The 20,301-nt window shown below is 33.1% G+C and overlaps 2 protein-coding genes across 6 annotated transcripts; both read right to left on the reverse strand.

Moving 5' to 3' along the window:
- Positions 1 to 2,182: 2,182 nt before the first annotated feature.
- LOC127247564 (WRKY transcription factor 6-like) lies at positions 2,183 to 4,480 on the reverse strand. Its single transcript, XM_051269467.1, has 6 exons — positions 4,378 to 4,480; positions 3,955 to 4,189; positions 3,779 to 3,874; positions 3,480 to 3,617; positions 3,122 to 3,397; positions 2,183 to 3,036 (listed from the first exon to the last, which is right to left on the reverse strand). The coding sequence occupies exons 2-6, from the start codon at positions 4,153 to 4,155 to the stop codon at positions 2,404 to 2,406; spliced, it is 1,344 nt and encodes a 447-aa protein (XP_051125424.1). The 5' UTR covers positions 4,156 to 4,189; positions 4,378 to 4,480; the 3' UTR covers positions 2,183 to 2,403.
- A 2,779-nt stretch (positions 4,481 to 7,259) lies between these two features.
- On the reverse strand, positions 7,260 to 20,270 carry LOC127247563 (uncharacterized). Of its 5 annotated transcripts, XM_051269463.1 has the most exons (24): positions 20,136 to 20,269; positions 19,955 to 20,071; positions 19,593 to 19,817; positions 19,418 to 19,448; positions 19,148 to 19,329; positions 18,155 to 18,314; positions 17,023 to 17,119; positions 16,350 to 16,531; positions 15,738 to 15,904; positions 14,526 to 14,714; positions 14,358 to 14,447; positions 13,458 to 13,538; positions 12,883 to 13,026; positions 12,527 to 12,609; positions 11,394 to 11,535; positions 11,209 to 11,292; positions 10,335 to 10,496; positions 10,183 to 10,261; positions 9,060 to 9,140; positions 8,900 to 8,966; positions 8,709 to 8,808; positions 8,056 to 8,172; positions 7,854 to 7,910; positions 7,260 to 7,693 (listed from the first exon to the last, which is right to left on the reverse strand). In XM_051269463.1, the coding sequence occupies exons 2-24, from the start codon at positions 20,066 to 20,068 to the stop codon at positions 7,553 to 7,555; spliced, it is 2,775 nt and encodes a 924-aa protein (XP_051125420.1). In that variant the 5' UTR covers positions 20,069 to 20,071; positions 20,136 to 20,269; the 3' UTR covers positions 7,260 to 7,552. The 5 variants fall into 5 exon arrangements, 3 of the variants coding, with proteins under 3 accessions (XP_051125420.1, XP_051125419.1, XP_051125421.1); XM_051269462.1 differs by having other exon boundaries at positions 19,955 to 20,269; XM_051269464.1 differs by having other exon boundaries at positions 7,261 to 7,693; positions 16,350 to 16,519; positions 19,955 to 20,268.
- Between the last annotated feature and the right edge of the window lie 31 nt (positions 20,271 to 20,301).

Here is a 20,301-nt window from a genome sequence, read left to right on the forward strand (position 1 = left end):
GTCATTTTCCTTTTTGTTAAATTATATAAAGATTTTATATTTACGGTCATTAAAATAAATAGTAGGTCATTAATATAAATTTTTTGTTTATTTTAAGCGAGTGTTCTTATATTTTTTAAAAATCTTTTTACTATATAATTGTTAATTTTATATAAAATATATTAATTATTCTCATAAAATATTATTTTATACTATGTGCAATTCACATAGAAAATAAAAAAGAGTAAAAAACACACCCTAAGCTTGTTTACTTGTGTTAATGTGTGTTTGTGTTCTAATATGTTTTTTGTTGCTCAATCTTTCAATTTATTTTAAAAACATTATAGTAAGTAGTATTTCACGTACCTAAAAATATAAATACTAAAAAAAAGAAGAAAATAAAAGGTGTAAACGAACCATAACTACAATATAATATATTGACCTGTCGAACAATGAAGGCTTGTTTAATTGTAATTTTTTAATGTTAAAGTTAATAATTATTTGATATAATATTTTATATAAAAAATTAGTAAATTAAATAATAAATATTTAATTCTAAGAAAAAACCTGAATGTATTGCATCTATTTTAGATTACATTACATATGTGCTTTCAAGCCATGTTATTAAACGTTGGGCTTTTATTGGGCCTTTTCACAAATATAGGACCCATAAATATGTACTTCTAAAAATAATAATAATAATTCGAAATGAAATAAGATGTTATTGAGTTTTAATTTAATTAGTATTCAATCTGATAGTTTTGTGAAATGAATATTATATTTTTATTGGAATCCAGTAAATGTAGTGTTTTTTATTTGATATGTCATTTTTCACTTTTTTTTTTTTTGGGGGTACTTTTCCTATGCAATTTTTACAATTTTTTTTTTTATTTTTTTATTTTTTATAAAAAATTATATTCAAAACTACTATTCAAACACAACTTAACATTTTAACTTATAATTTCTTTCTATAAGCAACAAATACTTAGAGATGATATTTTGGAACAAAATAAACCAATAATAAAATGACCTTTTCTTGTTTCTATGAATTTTTGTAAAACGAAAAATAAATAAATAAAAAATCAGGATATCCTTTTTATAATGAAATTTATGTATATATGTGGATTTTTAAATAAAAATAAAATTTCATTGAAATATATTTTGACAAGTGAAAAAAATGTGTTCATAACATATATAATAGCTATATAGTTTGGCAATTATTCTAGTATAATAACAAATTTATTTGATGATTAATGTATAAATACTTGGGAAAAAAAATATATATAACAAGAAAAATAAATAAACCATACCAAATAGATAAATAAAAGAGTACACTACAAAAATAAATGATTTTTCAAATAGATATTTTGAGAAATCTTGGCCTTCGTCTAGATATAGTATTTTAGAATTTGCAAAACAAAAAAAAAATGTATTTAATATGATACATATTTTAAAAATAATTAGTATTTGTATGTAAACACAACATACAAATTAGTTAAAATTGGGGCCGAACAATTTAAATTAGGCCTTTAGAGTCGCGAAACAATTGTGCAATAATAAATATGTGGATTATGTTGACCATTTATTTCATTTTGTTGCATTCTATTAATTGTTTATGATATACATCAATACTTTTAAAATGGTTTCATTGTAATATGATATATACAAGAATAACCATTTGATCGATGCACACAATTTTTTTTTTTTTTTTGGAGAACTTAAAATATCACCATCATATAAAAGTTAATTTTGGTGTAGAAGTTAAAATTCAATAATTTTGTTTGATTTTGAGTTGAGTTTGATTTTTTTTAAAATTTTATTTTAAATAATATTTTGTGACAAAAATATATTGTTAACTTATAATTTAATGTCCCCTAATAATTATACAATTTAATTGAATTTTAGTTTTCATAATTTATTATTTTAATTAAATTAATTAATTATTTTTATTTTAATCTATAATTACTTTTACTAGTATATTTTTTAGTTATTTACTAATAATATATTCATGCTTATAGTTCATATTTATAGTACCGGAGAATTAGGGTGGATCGAAAAGAATATTTCGGAAATAATTGAATATGATTGTTCTTTTTTTATTATTATTACTAGTATTATAATAACTCACAAATTTCGAAAATAATTTAAATTAGAAAATAAATTTTAAAGATAACAACCGATAAAGAATAATAATAAGGAGAAGAAGAGAGAAAACAGCATTTTATTTCTTCTGCCAATAAAAAATCCCATGGAAAGAGATGGCAGAACATCAACTGCATGAGTCCAAATTAGATACATTCAGACACCAAATAATTTAAAAACCAACAAAAATTAATGTTAATGTTGTGCTAACCACGAACCAGCCAAAGATCACATTTTATATGTATATGATATATCTGAATTACTTGCCGAAATCAGCAGTGTTTATTCATTTGGGGAAGAATCGCTGTGATCTTCGACGCCATTAACGTTAGAACGATGAGCGCCGCCTATAATCGAGCTGATCGCCGCCGCCAACGCCGAATTGAAATTCGGGTCTGCCGCAATCGCACTCAAAAACTCCTGCGACGAACCGGCGCTGCCGCCGGAGCCCGACGGAAAATTAGGGACGGCCTGTAACTGCGGTTGTTGGGCGCCGCCGGCGAATGGGGCGGCGCGTGAATGACTCGCCGCCGCGCCGTAGTGTGTCATGTCCAATGTAACGGTGGGGAACGGCGCCGATGCAGAAATGGTAGCCTGATTTAGGGAATAAGGGATCATCGGAGGATTGGCGGCGGTCGGATTTTCTAATCCGTCGGCGCCGGAAGTTGAGCCGGAGAGCAGCATTGTGGCGGCGGCCGCCGTGGTCGACGCCATCGGCAGGGCCGCCGCCGGCAGCGGGTGGTTGTGGCGGCCTTCGTAGGTGGTGACGAGGATGGACCGGTCGTCGGCGCTCCTCTGGACCTGTTTGCGGACCGGACAGGCGACGGCCATCGTGCAGCGGTAATAAGCCCTCGGGCATGGGTTCCCTTTGGCCATTTTTTGGCCGTATTTCCGCCATTGACACCCGTCGGAGATCTAATTTCAATCGGAAAATTATTAATGCGTGATCGGTGACGATGACGAAATCAATTCTTTAATTTATTGATTGAATTAATCTTACGATTTGAGCATCGGAGCGGACGCGGACAGAGACGCGGGCTTTCTTGACGGTGCTTTCGGAGACTTGGAGGTGGTCGGAATCAGGCAGGTTAGGGGTTCTGGTCGCCGGAATCCGTTCCCGGAAACTGCTTTCCGGGCTGTCGCGGCTTTTGGCGTTTGCCCTCGAATTGTTATTATTATTATTGTTCGTAGCTATTGGCATTTCTTCAGTACTTCGAATTGGTGAGCTCGAATGATTTTCCCGATGGGCGGCAGTGGCCGAGTGTTCTGGAATCATCTACGAAAAACATACAACAGAAGATTGAAATCAGAATTGTTTTAAAAAGAAGAAAAGTGTATGTATAATTGAAATTAATGACCTGAGGGTTTGGATGATGGGAAAGAGACAAGATATGCGTCCTCAAGGAACGGTATTTGTCGTTGATTTGATCAAGGACACCTCTCAAACGTTCGTTTTCTGTGTTCATCCGACGGATCTCCGCCTTCAGAACGTCGAACTGCAATTCGATCGATCGATTATCCAACCATTAAGTAATTCACAGACAAGACAAGAAATTTATAATATTATGAAAATTCGATCGAAACAACGAACGAACAGTCATGCCGTCTTGTTGGACTATCATTGATTAAACTGATCGATGCTGTTTTTCATACTTACTTCATTACTACCACTGCTACTGGAGTCCTGTCCGCCATTTTTGTCTGCAGACGTCGCCGGGATCTCCGAGTTGGTTGTCAGAAGATTCAGACCAGTCTACAAACAATATTAATTATACAAGAAGAATCAATTTGAAAAAAGAAGAGAGGATCGTCGATCGATGAAATTAAACATACGCTTAAGTGAAGGTGAAGCCTTTTCGCTGCACGTTCATCGTCATGATCACGATGATCATGATCAATGCCATCATTAGTGTCGGGACTCTTAATGGCGAAGAAATCCATCTCGCTGACGACTCGTTTGTCTGCACCATCGTCCAAAGGTTGATGATCGAAGGAATTGAGGATCGTGGACTGATGCTTAAACCCTTGTTCCATTACTGATCAATGATATATCCGATCTCCTCGTCGTCTTCGATCAAATTAATAATTAAAATCCAGATCAATCACTCAATACAATAAAATCTATGATCGAGAAAACAAATAAACTAATAAAACTAAATTATTAAGAAATCAAAGAAATAACGCCAGGAGTGGGTCTGAATGAATTAAATGCAAAAGAGTCTTAATTCAGACAATAAATTAGAAAGACAAACATACTAAGAAGAAGAAGACGACACAGAGAGAGAAAGAAATAGAGCCCAATGGGAAAGGGATTTGAAAGGCATGAAAAAATGAAGGAATTAGAACAAGATTAATGAATTAAGTTGATGGCACCATGTATATATATATATATATGTATACGCAGAGAGTGGGTGGTCAAAGTGTGCAGATGGCATGAAATGCATGCAATACAACTATATTATCTATATCTATATGTATGTATAGGTAGAGAGAGAAGAGTTTGACTGGATCATTTGGATAAGAGCAGCCGGCAAGAGAGAGAAAGAAAGAAGAAGAAAAAGAAGAAGCAGTCAAGTAGGTTGACGCGCGGTAACAACGGCTGGGCCACGCTCTCTCCTACTTCTTCTTCTTCCTCCTCTCTCTTCCACATATTCTTCATTTTCTTTCTCTCTCTCTAACTTGTATCTTTAATTTCACCATATAAATTCAACCTCACTAATTAGTTGCTTTTATTATTGGTCAATAATAATACAAAACTAATACTATGAATTTGCTTTATTTTATTTTCAATTATATATATCTTTTTACTATTGGTTAAAGATTATATTCAATTATCAAACATATATGTTTTAAATTTATACTTTTTTTATATAAAATATTTATATTTTTAACTTTTGTTTATCTTATATAATTTATTATTATTATTTTTTAAAAAATATATAATTATACATTTTAATCATATTTTAAATTTTATAACTAATTATATTTTATCTAAATTTTTGTATTTACTATAATATGAATATATTATTCGGGACTGAAGAAGTAGTATTATATATTAAAAATATTACACATAATAATTGTTTTTATATTTTTCTTTAAGTTTTTATTATTTAAAAAAATACTCGAATTAATACTTCCAAACACAATAGTTAAATACATATTTATGTTCGTATAAATGGGGGATTTGGTAACTATGGTATGTCTTTTTGTATTTCTTTATAGTATATGTTTATAATTTGATAATTTAAAATAAACATATTGATTTAATATTGATAAACATCCTAAAATTAACTTGTGGTATTTGATAAAAATGTTTTAGGAATTTTGATAAACATCCTAAAATGTTTTAATATATGTAAAAGAAATAATATATGTGATATAGTTAAAAAGATAATAATGCCGAATTTTAAAATTTGTTGTGTAAATTTTATTTTCCATTTGAATGGAATGCTTTAATAATAATAATAATAATAATAATATATTTTTATTAAAAAAAATTGTAAGAATTGTATTATAGAAAGAGCTAAAAAAAGCACCGACGAATGTGTTTTGATGATTTTTAAATTTGATTTTTTATTTTTAAGTAAAAAAGGTATAATTGAATTTGCTGAGTACCCAAGAATAGAATATAGATATTGAAAATAGCAGGTACTTCCTTCATTCCAATCAAAATACTTTCAAACATTTTTGTAATAAAATAAATAATGATAATATTTTATTAATCAATAAAAGTATATAAGATAATTTTGATCTTTATACTTTATGTATAAATTAATTATATAAATAATGATATATCTGTAATTTATATAAAAATTTAAAATATTTTAATATTGATGTGTTATCACTTTACTATAATAAGAAAAAAAAAAGAAGATAAATACTGTATTTTTTTAATGAGAGAACCAAAATGATAAGAATTATATTTTTAGTTGGGACTAAAAGAATAAAGAGTATATATAGTAGATTCTACAATGAGAATACAAAAAAGTTGAATTATTTTAATAAACTAATCAAATAAGCTAATTAACTAAATAAATTGAACATAAATACAAAATTCAACTTATTTTATTTATAATCGAGCTTGAACTTTGGTAAGAACATTCAATAGACAAATCATTTTAATCATGTATCTTTAAAAATTGGTTAACAATTCAAGATGTACTATACTTTGGGGGTAAAGGATCAACTAATTAGACGTGATGAACATATATCGTAGAAGTGATCAGCATATATCTATATATTTTAGCATATTCATAATACAACAAATATTATATTTTAAATCAATATATAATATTTTATAACGCACCGGCGAAGTAACTTAACTATTAACTATGAGATGCCATGTGCAGGATAATATCAGTGCAACTATGATCTAGAATAAATAAATATATGGAGGTTAATTATGGAGCTTTCAAGCACTAATAGTTTGTTTGACATTTTACGCATATAAAGTCTTGACTATGATTGTTAATGACTATGTCCGTACATATATCATCTTTTTATTATTACTATATCCTTCCCTTCTGTCCAAGAAACTCTAAGTCTATAATATGGTTTAAATTTTTTACTAATTAAATACTAGTACTATAAGATCATAAATAAACAGCTCTCTCTCTCTCTCTCTCTCTCTCTCTCTCTCTATCACTCTCTCAGATGTGGGTAACTTCTCTTTTCGTTACAAAGTCTAATTTAAACTATATATAAAACAAAGGAAAAGAAACTTCAATTAGTCAGCCACCGAAGCTTCTTAGTTGATTAGAAAATTCGGTATTAGAAGCTAACTCACATTCGGACTCCAGTTCTCAAGCTTCCATCTGCTATTATGTTACACACAATTCATTCTAAAGTAAAGATAATAATCTAGATTCTCTAATGGGGTAACCAGGCACCCTCTAGCTTTTGAACTATAGGCATTTTATACAGAAACTGAATCCTATAAAAATGAATTTGTTTTTATATTGGCCAATACGTCAATAAAAAACTAACACAACAAAAACAGCTTATTCAGCACAACTACCAAAGTTTTGACCATTAATTGGTAGATTCCTATGATTCCATAGTCGCAGTAAAGCTAAAATCAATATAATTAATTTGATATAAAAAATAAATAAAGAAAGAAATAATGAAGGTGCATAAAGGTATTATTCTTTAGTCAATTCAGATATTCCATGCCCTCCAGACTAAAGCAATTTCTGAATTCTGGTCATTGACCAAGACTGGAGTGTAAATTATTACATGAAAATTTCCAGATACCAACCAATAAAATTAAGGCAGTGCTGAGAGCAGTTGGCTAAGTAAACTAAATATTAATAAATTAATAGTGATTTACAAAAAAGAACAACAATTGTGGCATTGATAAAACCCAGAATCATTCCTTGATCATAAAGAAATCATGTTCAAAGTTAAAAATTATAGTACAAAAATATGAGGTTTAAAATGGTTTACCTGGTTTGAAGCCATAGTGGGAATCCATAAACATTAATGTAGACTGAAGAAACTTGTCACCAACGCCCAAGCATGATATGGCAATTTCCACCAACTTGGAGCATGCTTCCAATGTTTCATCACACAACTGGGAACACATGGAATCCAAAAAAAAAAAGTCAGAATGATCTACTCATGGGGGAAGAAAAAATGAAAAGGAAATTCACTGCTGCAATTGGTTTCTTGGAAGATAAGATCTCGACAGATGGATGAATCTATACTGCTGATGATGATATGTCAAAACTTACTGCAAAGGATGAAGCTACACAGGTACATGCTTCAAGGGCCATCTTTCCTCGGACAACCTGAGATTCAACAATTGTTTTTTATAATTAATGTTCCTGACTGTAGCTCATGGAACTTTAAAAAGGAGCAGAAAATAAGTGCTGCAGATACGAGTGTGTTGTTAATAGAGGAGAATGGAAACAGATAGTGAGTAAGAATCTTTACCATGGAAGGTTCTTTCACTGTGATGTTTAGTATGTCCTGTAGAGCAGCGGCTGATAATGACAACAGCTCTTGATGGCAGAGCTGTACTCCGTGTAACAATTGGTGGTTACCCAGAACCTAAACAGGTAAATTCAATGTTATAAAGAGCTGAAAACCTGGTTCGGAGAATTGGTATAATGGCTTTTTGTATTATTTTGTAATGTTAATATTTTAAAGAATTTAAATCTTTCAAGAAGTGTTTGATATACTATTTGTTTTAGAAAAAAGTAGGTTATTGTAGTTGAACAGTAAATATAGGCAAATACCTTCAGAATTAGGGCAAACTTGGACATCAACATCAGAGTGAACTCAAAGGTCAACTCAAGAATATGGACTTATGTTATTATCACAGGTCTATTCAATTGCAACCAACTTCAAGCGCTAAATTATTCTACCTTGCCATATCATGGCATTAGTTTTCTGGGTGGTTACTAGAGACTATTTAATAAGGCCAATTTCAAGACACTAGCTGTTTCCTAAATCATTGCAGCTTAAAATTGTTTTGCCCTCTATTAAAATCTCCTTGCTTTCCAAAGAAAAAGAAAGCGAGAGATTGAGATGATCGAAGGAAAGGAAGATAGAAAATCCTGGCATCAGTTGCATAATGTTATTACCTGCACACTGGCAGCGTGGTACAAAAGTTCATCCTGGGACAATGCTGCAGACAAGAAAATGACTGCAGATAAAACCTTAGTCTTCATTCTAGGTAATATCCTGAAACATGGAAGAAGGTTGTCACCTAAGAAAGCTGAACCTGTGTTAGCTTGATTTTAATCAATTTATATATATCTGATAGAAGTATCACCATGAACGAGAGTCTAGGAAAGACAATATATGCTTGGGAATGCAGGCCAGTCCTTGTTCAGGGTTACCTTCAGTAACAAACTATGACATTAGGAAAGTCAGTAGTAACAAAATTGGCAAGTACTTCCTGAATATTTCATTGATTATGAAATCAGTAGTACCTGGAACAACAACCAACATTCCACATAACTTGCACATCAGTGAAACAATCAAATCAACCTCTTCAGGCGCAGGTGGTCCACCTATAAGAAACATGATGCTTCAACTCTTAAAGTTAAGCAAACTAGTACTAGAAAATGCTAAGAATTAAATGATATTGAATTTGCAATTAATTACTAGACACAACAGAATAGCATGCAAAATTATAAGTTTGTCATGACATCATATTGCTCCAAATATGACAGACAATAACTGAAATTACAGATAAATGTTACAAAAAATTTTCAGCACAGTATCATTATGTTATGTCAGACCTATATCAAGTACTTTATTAACGGCAGAACTCCCTCAGTGCAAGCTCTGGTTCTATTTCAGCACCTTCATTATCATGGCTTTTTGTTGCTATCAGTAAGTTAAGAACATCATCAATAATATCCAAGTGACAAATAATTGAACTAAAGGTACTATAAACTGTCATGAGAAGCTCCTGTTTTCTTATCCCCTTGATCAGACTTGCTAGAAGAATTATATAATTCTTGTGCAAGTGAAACTCATGTTATCACAAACACTATCAAGTGCAAATATATAGCTGAAGAAGTATGATAGGGAGCAGAGGCAAGGCCCTGTAGTGTACCGGAGGAGGGGATGGGCTTTGGCTTGCTTAGGAAGGCTTGGGCTTTTATTTATCAGTCTTTTAATATTTATGTGGTTGGATTTATTTTGGGTTGGATTTATTTCATGTTTATTAGATAGACTTATTTTAATTTCAGTAAGTAGGGTTTAGGTAGTAGTGTTTAAGGAATAGCTAGAGTTTGAGACATTATTAGGGAAATTTTGGAAATAAAGTAGCCTTTAGGCTTTTGGGCAAACGGTTGATATCGTTTTATTGTTCTTGGCCAAACGATTGATCTCGTTTGATTAATCTTATCTACTTATCTTGCTTCTATCAAAGTATTTAAGGAATAGCTAGAGTTTGAGACATTATTCGGGAAATTTTGGAAATAAAGTAGCCTTTAGGCTTTTGGGCAAACGGTTGATATCGTTTTATTGTTCTTGACCAAACGATTGATCTCGTTTGATTAATTTTATCTACTTATCTTGTTTCTATCAAAGTATTTAACTAACCATCGATATTTTGGAAACAATGCACCGCTGCGTCAATAAGTCCATCCAAATGAGAAATAAAACCACCAAGTAATGCAACCTGAATGTACAAATGACAGGGATGAGCATATGTTCCAAGCACTTAAAAGTAAAATTCAGAGAAGAAATTGCACCTCTGCAGTTGCAAGATATAACCTCAGCTGTCTTAAGTTGGTAGGAATGGCAGGAATGGTAACTTCATTAAAAGCCAGACATGATTTGACAAAGGTGATACTACTACGTCCATCTTTCATTGTTTGAACGGCTAAGTTGTTGCAGGAATGGACAAGTATCTCCTGTAGTTTTACGGCAGTAATATATGAGTGGAATTCTAACAGTTTCTGTAACCATTGGATACATTAAATTGAGCAGTGAAATATGTGAGGCAAAGTCCACCTGGGTTCACAGAATAAAGCAAAAGATGAAAGAGAAAAGAGAAGGGCAGTAAATCCTGACTACTAAAATGAAACAATAGGAAAGAATAAAGCATCAATCCAACTAAAGATGGTTTATATAATCATGGGGCTTAGCATAAATGTAAAACTAATTCAAAAGAATCTTCAGCTTCAATTTTTCAGGAGTCAGGATACATACACAGATAGGGACTGTAAGAGAAACGGTTTCAGCTCATACCAACTTTAAGAATGAAGGGAAAAACACAACTTTCACATTTCCAAAGACCTAAGTCCTCATATTCCAGGATCAGATTATGGAGTTTAATATGTGCAAATCCTAAATATAATCAGCAGTGTACAGGTATGTGGAATGTAAAACATGAATGTAACACAGAAAATAATGGAGTGACAAAACACAAATGAAAAAGGCTAGTACTGCAGATGCTACTGGATAATTTTCAACACTGATTGAAAGGTGAAAATGCCATGGGGTAAAACAGTGTGTGTGAAGAGACATTCAATATTCCTCAAGTAATATAGCAAATGAAAAACTTCAGCAATTGAATTAAATAACGACATCACTAACAATATAGAAACTAAGAAAACACACGACCTGGAGCTCACTAATGCAAGAAAAAGCACCGCGGCATTGACCAAGGAATTTTAATTGGCTTTCAACATCTGTTCCAAAGCCAACCTGATAGTAATGAACATGGAACTGCTGACATTAAATTCTAAATTTATTGAGTACTTGTCAAAGATTGAAACAAAACCTTCATATAAAAAGGGGTATGTTACCATATAGACGAATCGAGAAATGACATGAGAAGGGTGTTGATTATCATCCTTCCTCATGTTTGAGAAGTCTAAGCCTTCATATAATGCCTGCGCAAGTTCAAATAGAACTTCAATGACTGTTGGATCTCGAATTTGGCCATTCCTGTAAAAGATCATTACAATTTAGTCTTCATGGGGGGTAAAAAGGGATAGATTAATGCTTGTCTTGCAATATAACTCAAGCAATGAAATACATATAAACTCACAGAACTAGCAACTTATACTCTTGAGCCTAGGAATAAGTACACCAAATTGACAGCAAATTACAATCATCCTTTACCAAAAGAGTACCTCAATATCACTTAGAAGATTTCAAAGTAAAAATGCACATGAATATATATATCTCCTCCAACTTGAAGGTAAGAATGGAAAAAAGAGAAAAAAAACCACTTTAATGCCCACTTTCTGTTAATTCTTAGGACACAATATAATATTTTTATTAAGCCTACACGGCACAAGAAGTCATATTATATTTCTCAGTTATAATATTAATTCATTTAATTAGGTGGGGAGGCAGGGAGCATGTGCTTATTTTATTGAGGCAATAAACAAAGGCACGAATATCATATGTCAAGCAAATGCAATCATCCCACCATATATACAACATTACATTTCTCAAGCCTGCACCTTTTTTACCTATTACAACTGTCGCCAAATACTAGATGAGTTGCTATAGGGCTTGTTTACTATGAGGGATAGGATAGGACAGGATTATATAATATAATCCATAAAGTAAACACAGCCATAAAGTATAGACCATGCCTAACAAGCAAAATTTCCAGTCATGGCTCTTTTCGTCTATATCAATTGTTCGCCCAAAACCAATGAGGATTATGTCGATGATACCCAAATTACATTTGAACTTCACTAGCAATTCATTGTTTTAATTCATTTTCCTCTGGGATTCGTGTTATGGGTTACTAAACTGTACAGTATTCAGGTACGACCATCACTGCCATAATTCTTACAAAACTATCAACCTTATAAAACTTGATAATGTTCACCCATTCATCCAAAAAGATTGGCATGAAGTCAGTAGGCCTTAAAAAGACAAATGAAAAAATGCAAATGCATGTTATAGGAACACACAGTACCTTGTAGCCATATTGAGGATCTGCATATTTACAGAATTTCTTGATCTCCCATGCATCATGTCTAAGATTTCAACAAAATGGTCCTGCAGAAGCATAAAAAATCTGTGGTAAATTATATACAGCTGAGTCATAAGAATCTAAAACCAGGCAAATTATTCACAATTGATTGTTAAGAATCTTAAGCTAGGCAACATATGGTTGTGCACTGGAGCAACAACACACCTATGCAATAACGATCTTGAATAAAATAGAAACTAGGAAAGAATGGTATTCAACCATTACAGTGGTAGCATTGGATAAAGCAGAAATCCAAAGGTGAATAGCAAATATTATGCAGAGTTCAACTCGATACATACCAGTGATATTATGCTTTCTATGTTGGAAAAATGAGTGAGATATTTCAAGAAAATTGACTCCAGCATAACCAGTTCATTTTCACCAATATTCGCTTCTTGCATGCGTACAAATATACCAGCCAAAATTGCCTTTAAAAGATTGTCCTGCATGATATATTAGGGGTAAAGGGAGACAGTGATTATCAGAGTTATCACGTTTAAAACAATCGTCAGAAGGTGCACAAACCAATTTATAATATTTACATTAAATCATAACATGGAAATTACAGTACAAAGAAATAGCACAAGGATTTCTGACAAACAATGACAAGTGAACATTACAGGAAACGTGAGCTATATGGTCTTATTGCACTTCAGATATGAGAGCCAACAAAAGTATCTTTGGTCTTCACTAGTTGTCAGAGAATAGACTATGATATACAATTAAGATTTACAGGCAGTAATATACTCATCTCTGTCACCAGGAACCCATAAATCCATCAAGATTTGAATAAAAACACGGCCAACGGGTATATTAGAAGATGGCTAACATGTGAAATATCTAAAACAGTTTAACACATAAAGCTTTAAATTACCAAATGATTGTCCATGATCATATCCAAATATGCATCTACAACCATCAAGTATGCATCAAGGTTGTTATAACCTGGAAGAACCTGAAATTACAAATGTAGCAGTGTGATCAAAACAGCAGATATATTATATTAGAGAAGCTCTGCTGATTCTTACGAAGAGCAAAATGACTCCTATAGATGATTAAAACATCCAAATGATAGCAAAAGAATAGCTATATATATATATATTCCATGCAAGAAAAGATAAAACATGTTTGTATCATTTACTCTTTATATTGCATAAAATATCAGGAGAATCGGAATAACAACATTGTAAAAAATTGAGAACCACAACCAATCAGGAAATCAGCAATAAGGAAATTCAAGAAAAACTTTCCAATTTATTGCATTTTTTATTGGAAAGTCTCAATAAATGCGAAATTACTAGATGTAAGTCAAACCTCCGGCTATGTTCTTTTGGAGTTTCGTTTCAGTGTTTATTTACGATGCAACCTTTGCGAGATTTCCTATAAAATATACTATATTCTCCCACAAAACATCACATTCAAACCAAAACCAAACTCCGAAAGAACACACCCCTATTTGTAGTTTTTTTCCCCATTTTCTTTAGATTTCTAATTCATAAATTTCTGAAATATCACTTGAATTCTCTTGTGATTATTATATATACCTGTCCCACTGAGAAAACAAGGAAAAAAAATAATAGGCTAGAGTAAAGGCCTTCGATGTTGACAAATCTGATGGAAAATAAAATTAATTGTTAAGTCAAAGAAAAAATGCAACAAGTCATCTTGTGAATCAGCCAGAGTCCATGCAAAATAAATAATATGCATTCAGTAGCAATGAAAAACTATTCTAAACCTGAAATAGAGATTAAAGAAAATAAAATAAAATCAATACCTGCATAATTTTATCCAGGACCAAATTGACGTTGCTCACTTCTGGTATCCTTTCACACAACCTATGTCCAAGTAAGTTGAGATTCAAATGCTGCATAATTCAGAGTAAAATTCCCTGACTATATGTTCCAGAAAGTAAATATAAGGATACCAAATATTAGACAAACACCTGAACAAAAGTGCTATCATTCGTACATTCTATGACCTTCATGATGTCCATGGCATTGGAACATATAAATCTCACTGGAAGTTCCTTGAGTACATAATGAAGGATGATTGAGATGCAATAGCAGCCTTCAGATGATACTGACAGGTTCCTCCACATTCCGAGTGCCACAAGCATATCATTAATTTCCATCTGTCCATAAGTTTGTACAATCACCAGACAAAAATTTTGCATACATATAAATTGGAAATGAAGATTATATAATGACACATATGCAACTACTTTAAGGTATATAATTTGAGAGTGAATAGTACTTAGCTACAAAGATACCAATTTCTACAGGCTCCAATTACAAAATACAAAGCAAATGAAAGTTAATGAAGATGTGAATAGGACATATGTTGATAAACTATCTCACAAATGCACTTGGTCGGATTTAGGGTGCTTCATATTTCAGGAAGCTCAATTTTGAAATATATATATATATATTGAGGAATTTTATTTCTAAGAGTCTAAGTTCCCAACTATCAATTTTACAACACACCCCTAGAAGTGGAAAGAGTTTTGCCAACTTCCTTGCTAATCGATGAGCTAGGAATGAAGAGGACTCTTCTGCATTGTTATAGTGTTCTTTTTTCAAGTTTGTTTCTAGATGTGTCAGTAGGTCTAACTTCAGCAGTTATGTTCATCAATCTCTTCCTAAATTTTTGTACTCTAAGCTACCTTCTCAAATAGATTTATTACTTCCCAACAAGAAAACAATAAAAATAGTAATAATCCCCCCCAACTATAAATATAAGTTTTTAAAAGTTGTATCATATTATACTTATATATATAATTCCAGCTATGGATGCCCCCGGCTTACAAGTTTGGGAAAAACTGAAGTTCACTTGAAAGATGAACTAAATTCCATAAAGAAACATAAGTCTCACTTAAACAGTATCCAAGCAACTTCTTATCACCAGGCAATTTACCTACATATCACTTCAAATTAAGTGCCAAGAAAATTCATTTGAATACCAACCACCAAAGTTGAGAATAAGGAAAGATGGTTCAACTACATTAGCAAGATCAAGGTAAAGTACACCTTGCAGAAACCTGACATACACCTAGTGAATAACAAGGTACATTAATTACTTAAGGCTACATCCCAAAAACACCATACCCGAGCATCTCCATAGACAGAAAAAAGTAGATTATGAACATTAACCTAACCTGTTTTTTATCCTTGAACAGGCACCTTGTGATGTACTCAATAGTAGGCTCAATCAGATTAAGGAGAAGTTCACTTTTTCCAGAAACATTCTCAGACATGGTTTCTCTTTGCATAGTGAGGCGCATTAACAGCAATTTTAAATCATTAATACAAGTGATCAGAGAACCTGTTATAAGATCAAGCACCAATGACATTGCTTAGATTGGATGAAGCATTTATACTGAATATGAAAGATGGAGAAGATGTAATGCATGAAGAGGAAAATATAAAAAGATCATGGCTAAGATGGCATGAAATCCAAATGCTGAACCTGATAGAATGTATTAAGTACTAAGTTATTAGAAAATTCAATCATGTATTGCTTGCATTATTTTGGTCAAGGCCAACTAAATAATGGAAGTTTCAAGATCCAACTAATAGAAGTATACCTCAAACAAAGCACAAGTATAGAAAATGAACTGCTAGATTTCTTGTAAGTTCAAATAGCTAAACTCACAAGAACTAATGTCTCCGTGTTAGTCAAGTATATGACTTGCTATCCCCATAGCTCACAGTACTTAAGGAGAGCAAACAGAAACATTCAGGTACAAACAACAGAATGGGAAACATACCAGTATCATGTTGAGGCAGTCTCTGTGCACATTGAACCAAATACAAGCGGCAATAGGCTGATGCCAGCGGATCAGCAATGCCCCTTGTCATCATAACCAATCGTTGAAGTTTATTTTCTGGATGGTCATGAAGAAAACGCCAGCAATGCAATATTGCAAGCTCCAAATAGCTGGAAAATATTCTTCGCATATTTTAATGATCAAGTAAGGAAATGTTTGGAGGCACTATGAATGAAATTTCCTGAGAATCCTATCTACAGGGGGTAAACAAAATCCAATCATTCATCTGGGGATCAGTTTCAAATAAGAAGGAAAGGGATCAAAGGCTCCAAACATAATGCTTTTATGTTTGCATTTGCTGGGGCAAATGGCAATAGTGAACCTATTCCTATTTTTCCATATGTCAAAACAACAATTAGGATACTGAAAATTTCTGAGTCTTTAAGCATAAAAATATAACAGGGAAATTTCTAAGAATCCACTTGTGTTGTTATAGAAAAATATCCTCCCATTCTACATTAAAAGGATAATAATTTTACAACCTCACTCCACACTGAAATGAAAGAACATAGAGAAAAGTTTATGGAAGTAACAAACATGCTAGATTTGAAATGGCAGAAGTATACATAATGATTTTGCACACAAAGATAACAAAGGAAACAAAGGATCTCACATGCGCGGAAGCAGTTCATAAACAGACCCAATTTTGTTAAACCAATTGTTGCAGGTCTCCTTGGCATCAAAGCATATATCTGTTGCTTTGAAGTTATCTGCATATCAACAGAAAGTGCATATGAACTTGCACTTCTAAACATTTGGGTGTTTTGGGCATACAAATAAGTACCGGTATCTAGAAAAGATCATAATAGATGCAAGTAGTCTCAATTAATAATGGCACAGATTCATATATTTAATTGATCCCCATCATTAGTTAGACATACACTTCCTTGCAGATAATGAATTTTGGGTAATTTATCAGGGTGGATAAAAACAAAGCTGATTGATAACCATAGTTGTCAATGGTTCATGGCACAGTGCCACACAAAAGCTCTTCAGGGCCATGGAGTGGTGCATAGCATGAACAAGTACCACGCAAAATCAAAATCAACCATCTTAAACAATCATAATAAAAATCAAAATCAACATCATAATCTTTTTTCTTCCTTCACACCATATTCATCATCTTTATGTGTATTATAAATGTTTAGGGATCTTACAGTTTCCAGTTTCGAAGTATACACACACACACACACACACACATATATATATTTAAGAAATGTGAAAGAAAGAGTAATAAATTGGTATGTAGAACAAAGACAAAAATAAAACGCATGTATCTTCTTTTCTTCATCATGGTGCAGTGCCGCATGCCATGGCTCTTGGAAAAACAGGCACAGCATCACAAGACATGGTGAATGCGTGACACACCATCACGAATCATGCCCAGGCTGCACCATACGCCATGGAATGCCATTAACAACACTGTTCATGCTACTACACTTACTACTCCTCATTGGGCACACTGGTCCAGTTGGCCACCAAAAGGTATTTACAAGCATTAAACCACCCATTCGAAGAAATGTAAGGAATACAACAGATCAATTAGTCCTGAATTCAACTGACGTGATATCATTAACTTATCATTATGGCATTTGAATGATTTATGATAAATCCATGACATTCTAAAAGCACACTACCTTCATGAATGCAGGCAATTCTAAACTCACCAAGTACTAGATAAACTGTATCTGTATTTAGTTAATGATAGAAAGCACAGCATGCATGAGACTAGCCTTGATGCATACCTGGCAGTGAGCAAATGGATTCACCTTCATCAGTTATCTCAGCTTTTTGCTTTACACGGTTCCACACAAGCTCACCAAGCATGTCAAATATATCGGTTGCTAAAACAAAAAGTGTTGGATAAAACTGGATTATTGATGCGTCCATTAGAAGCCTAGCAACCTGCAAAGAATATTCTAATTCAAAAAGGCAAGTAAATTTAGAGTAAAAAGAAAGGGAGCATCATCAAACACCACCATGATTCCAACCTTTGGTTGTGATATTGAGTTACAGTAAGGGCTTTAATTTTTGAAAACATGATTAAAAAATATTGGGGAATGAAAATAAACATTCGTAACAGAAACAAATAGCATTCAAAGTCTTATCAAATATTTATTCTACATCAACCAAACGGCACATACATGTACAGACAGAAACTTAACCAATGTTATTCCGCTGAATAATTATCCGATGTCAAAAGTTATTCCATCGATCTTGCAAAGTACTAGACATTCACGGAGCTAGACCATTTTTACTTCATCAAGGATTTATCAAACTTCAATTACAACAAAAATCCAGTAAACAATTCAGGGGAGTTCACTGCCCAACCTTTGTTCAAGAGCAAGTTTTCCAGAAATAAAATAGTGAAAAATCCAAAGCAGGTAGAGGCATTAACGTCAATTAGGGCTGCGGTGCAAGCAGAGCTACTCCAAAGCTTGGCTCATTAAGGGTCAAACTTGGCTCATTAATCATACTAACAAGCTGAAAATTACTCAAAAATTATCGAATAGAGTACTCAACAAGGCTCGATAAAGTAATAAATTTTTATTTTTATTATATTTTGAATGCATGATAAATAAAACTCAACCTCATCAACAAAATTACTGAGCTCAAGCTTGCTACTATAAAAGCTTGAGTTGAGTTAGAAAATCAGACACTTGACTCGGCTAGAATAAAACAGCTAACATCAATAATGTACTTCAAGAAAATACTTCAACATCTATAACAGAATTTACCTTAATCGATAACCTTAACGATGTCACCCGATCACCTGCACGCCAGGACCGATTAATTTCATCTTTGAGTTCCTGCAAATTAGAGAGGCACTCCTGCTGACTGATAACTTTAACCTCCTCTTCATCAAATTTTGTGTGATCATTCCACTCCTCAGAAGGCAAATATTTGGATGATTTCTCAACTGCATCCAAGCACCGATGTATTTAGCAAACATAGGCAAGCCTAAAATCAAAAGGAAATGAAAATCGAATGGAACATATATATTTCACCTTTGTTATCCCTGAATAAAACGCTGGAAACCTATTAGGAGCAACATAAAGGAATCAATTAAACCCAGCCATTCCAACCAAATATTCATAAAGGAATCAGTTACCCTGTTTATCGATATTCTAAAAGCAAATGATGATATTATACATGTCGTCTATGAGCACACCCTACACCTACCAGTGACATCGGAGTTGTTTTAGAAGCAGGAAATCGCTGCAGCAAAATTTTCTTAAAGAAAATCCAGTCCTTCTTAGCTTTCAGTTGAGCAGACATGTCAAGGGATGAATGTTCCTCGAAAATATCACCTTCCTCACCCATATCACTGGTAGAGACATTTTTGGATGCGTCGGCGGCCCTAAGTGGATCAACGAAGTCATCTTTCCTACTATCTGATTCCTTCACCTTCAATCGAATTCACCAAACTCCATCACCACACAGTGTAAAGCACCGAATGCAATAAATCATAAACAGAAAGCATCGAAGCATTGGCATTATCTATTCATTTCCCTATGCACAAAAGAAATCACAACCGAGCAGACCTGGAGGGGTAGGGAACGAGGAGCAGAGAGAGGGTGCGTATTGACAGGCGTTCTGGGGAGCGAGTGGGCCTGCTCTTCAGCCCTATAGTTCCGGCGTCTGAATTCCAGTCCCATGGACTAAATCCAAGATTTTTAGCACCGGAAAAATAAATAAATAAAATTGGAGAATCCAAAAAACTACCACGGGAGTTCTCCGACACTGAAACCCGGCGACCTGCTGACACTATGCTAGATCGTCGGAATCGCAACCGGAAGTCGCTGAATCGTCTTTATTCAGATTAATAGTACCATCTTAACGATTAATCTTATAATCAATCAATTCAATTCAAAGATACATAAACAAATAA

Source organism: Andrographis paniculata, unplaced genomic scaffold (genome assembly GCF_009805555.1).
Source record: "Andrographis paniculata isolate CXL003 unplaced genomic scaffold, ASM980555v1 Contig32END, whole genome shotgun sequence".
NCBI classification, from domain to species: domain Eukaryota; kingdom Viridiplantae; phylum Streptophyta; class Magnoliopsida; order Lamiales; family Acanthaceae; genus Andrographis; species Andrographis paniculata.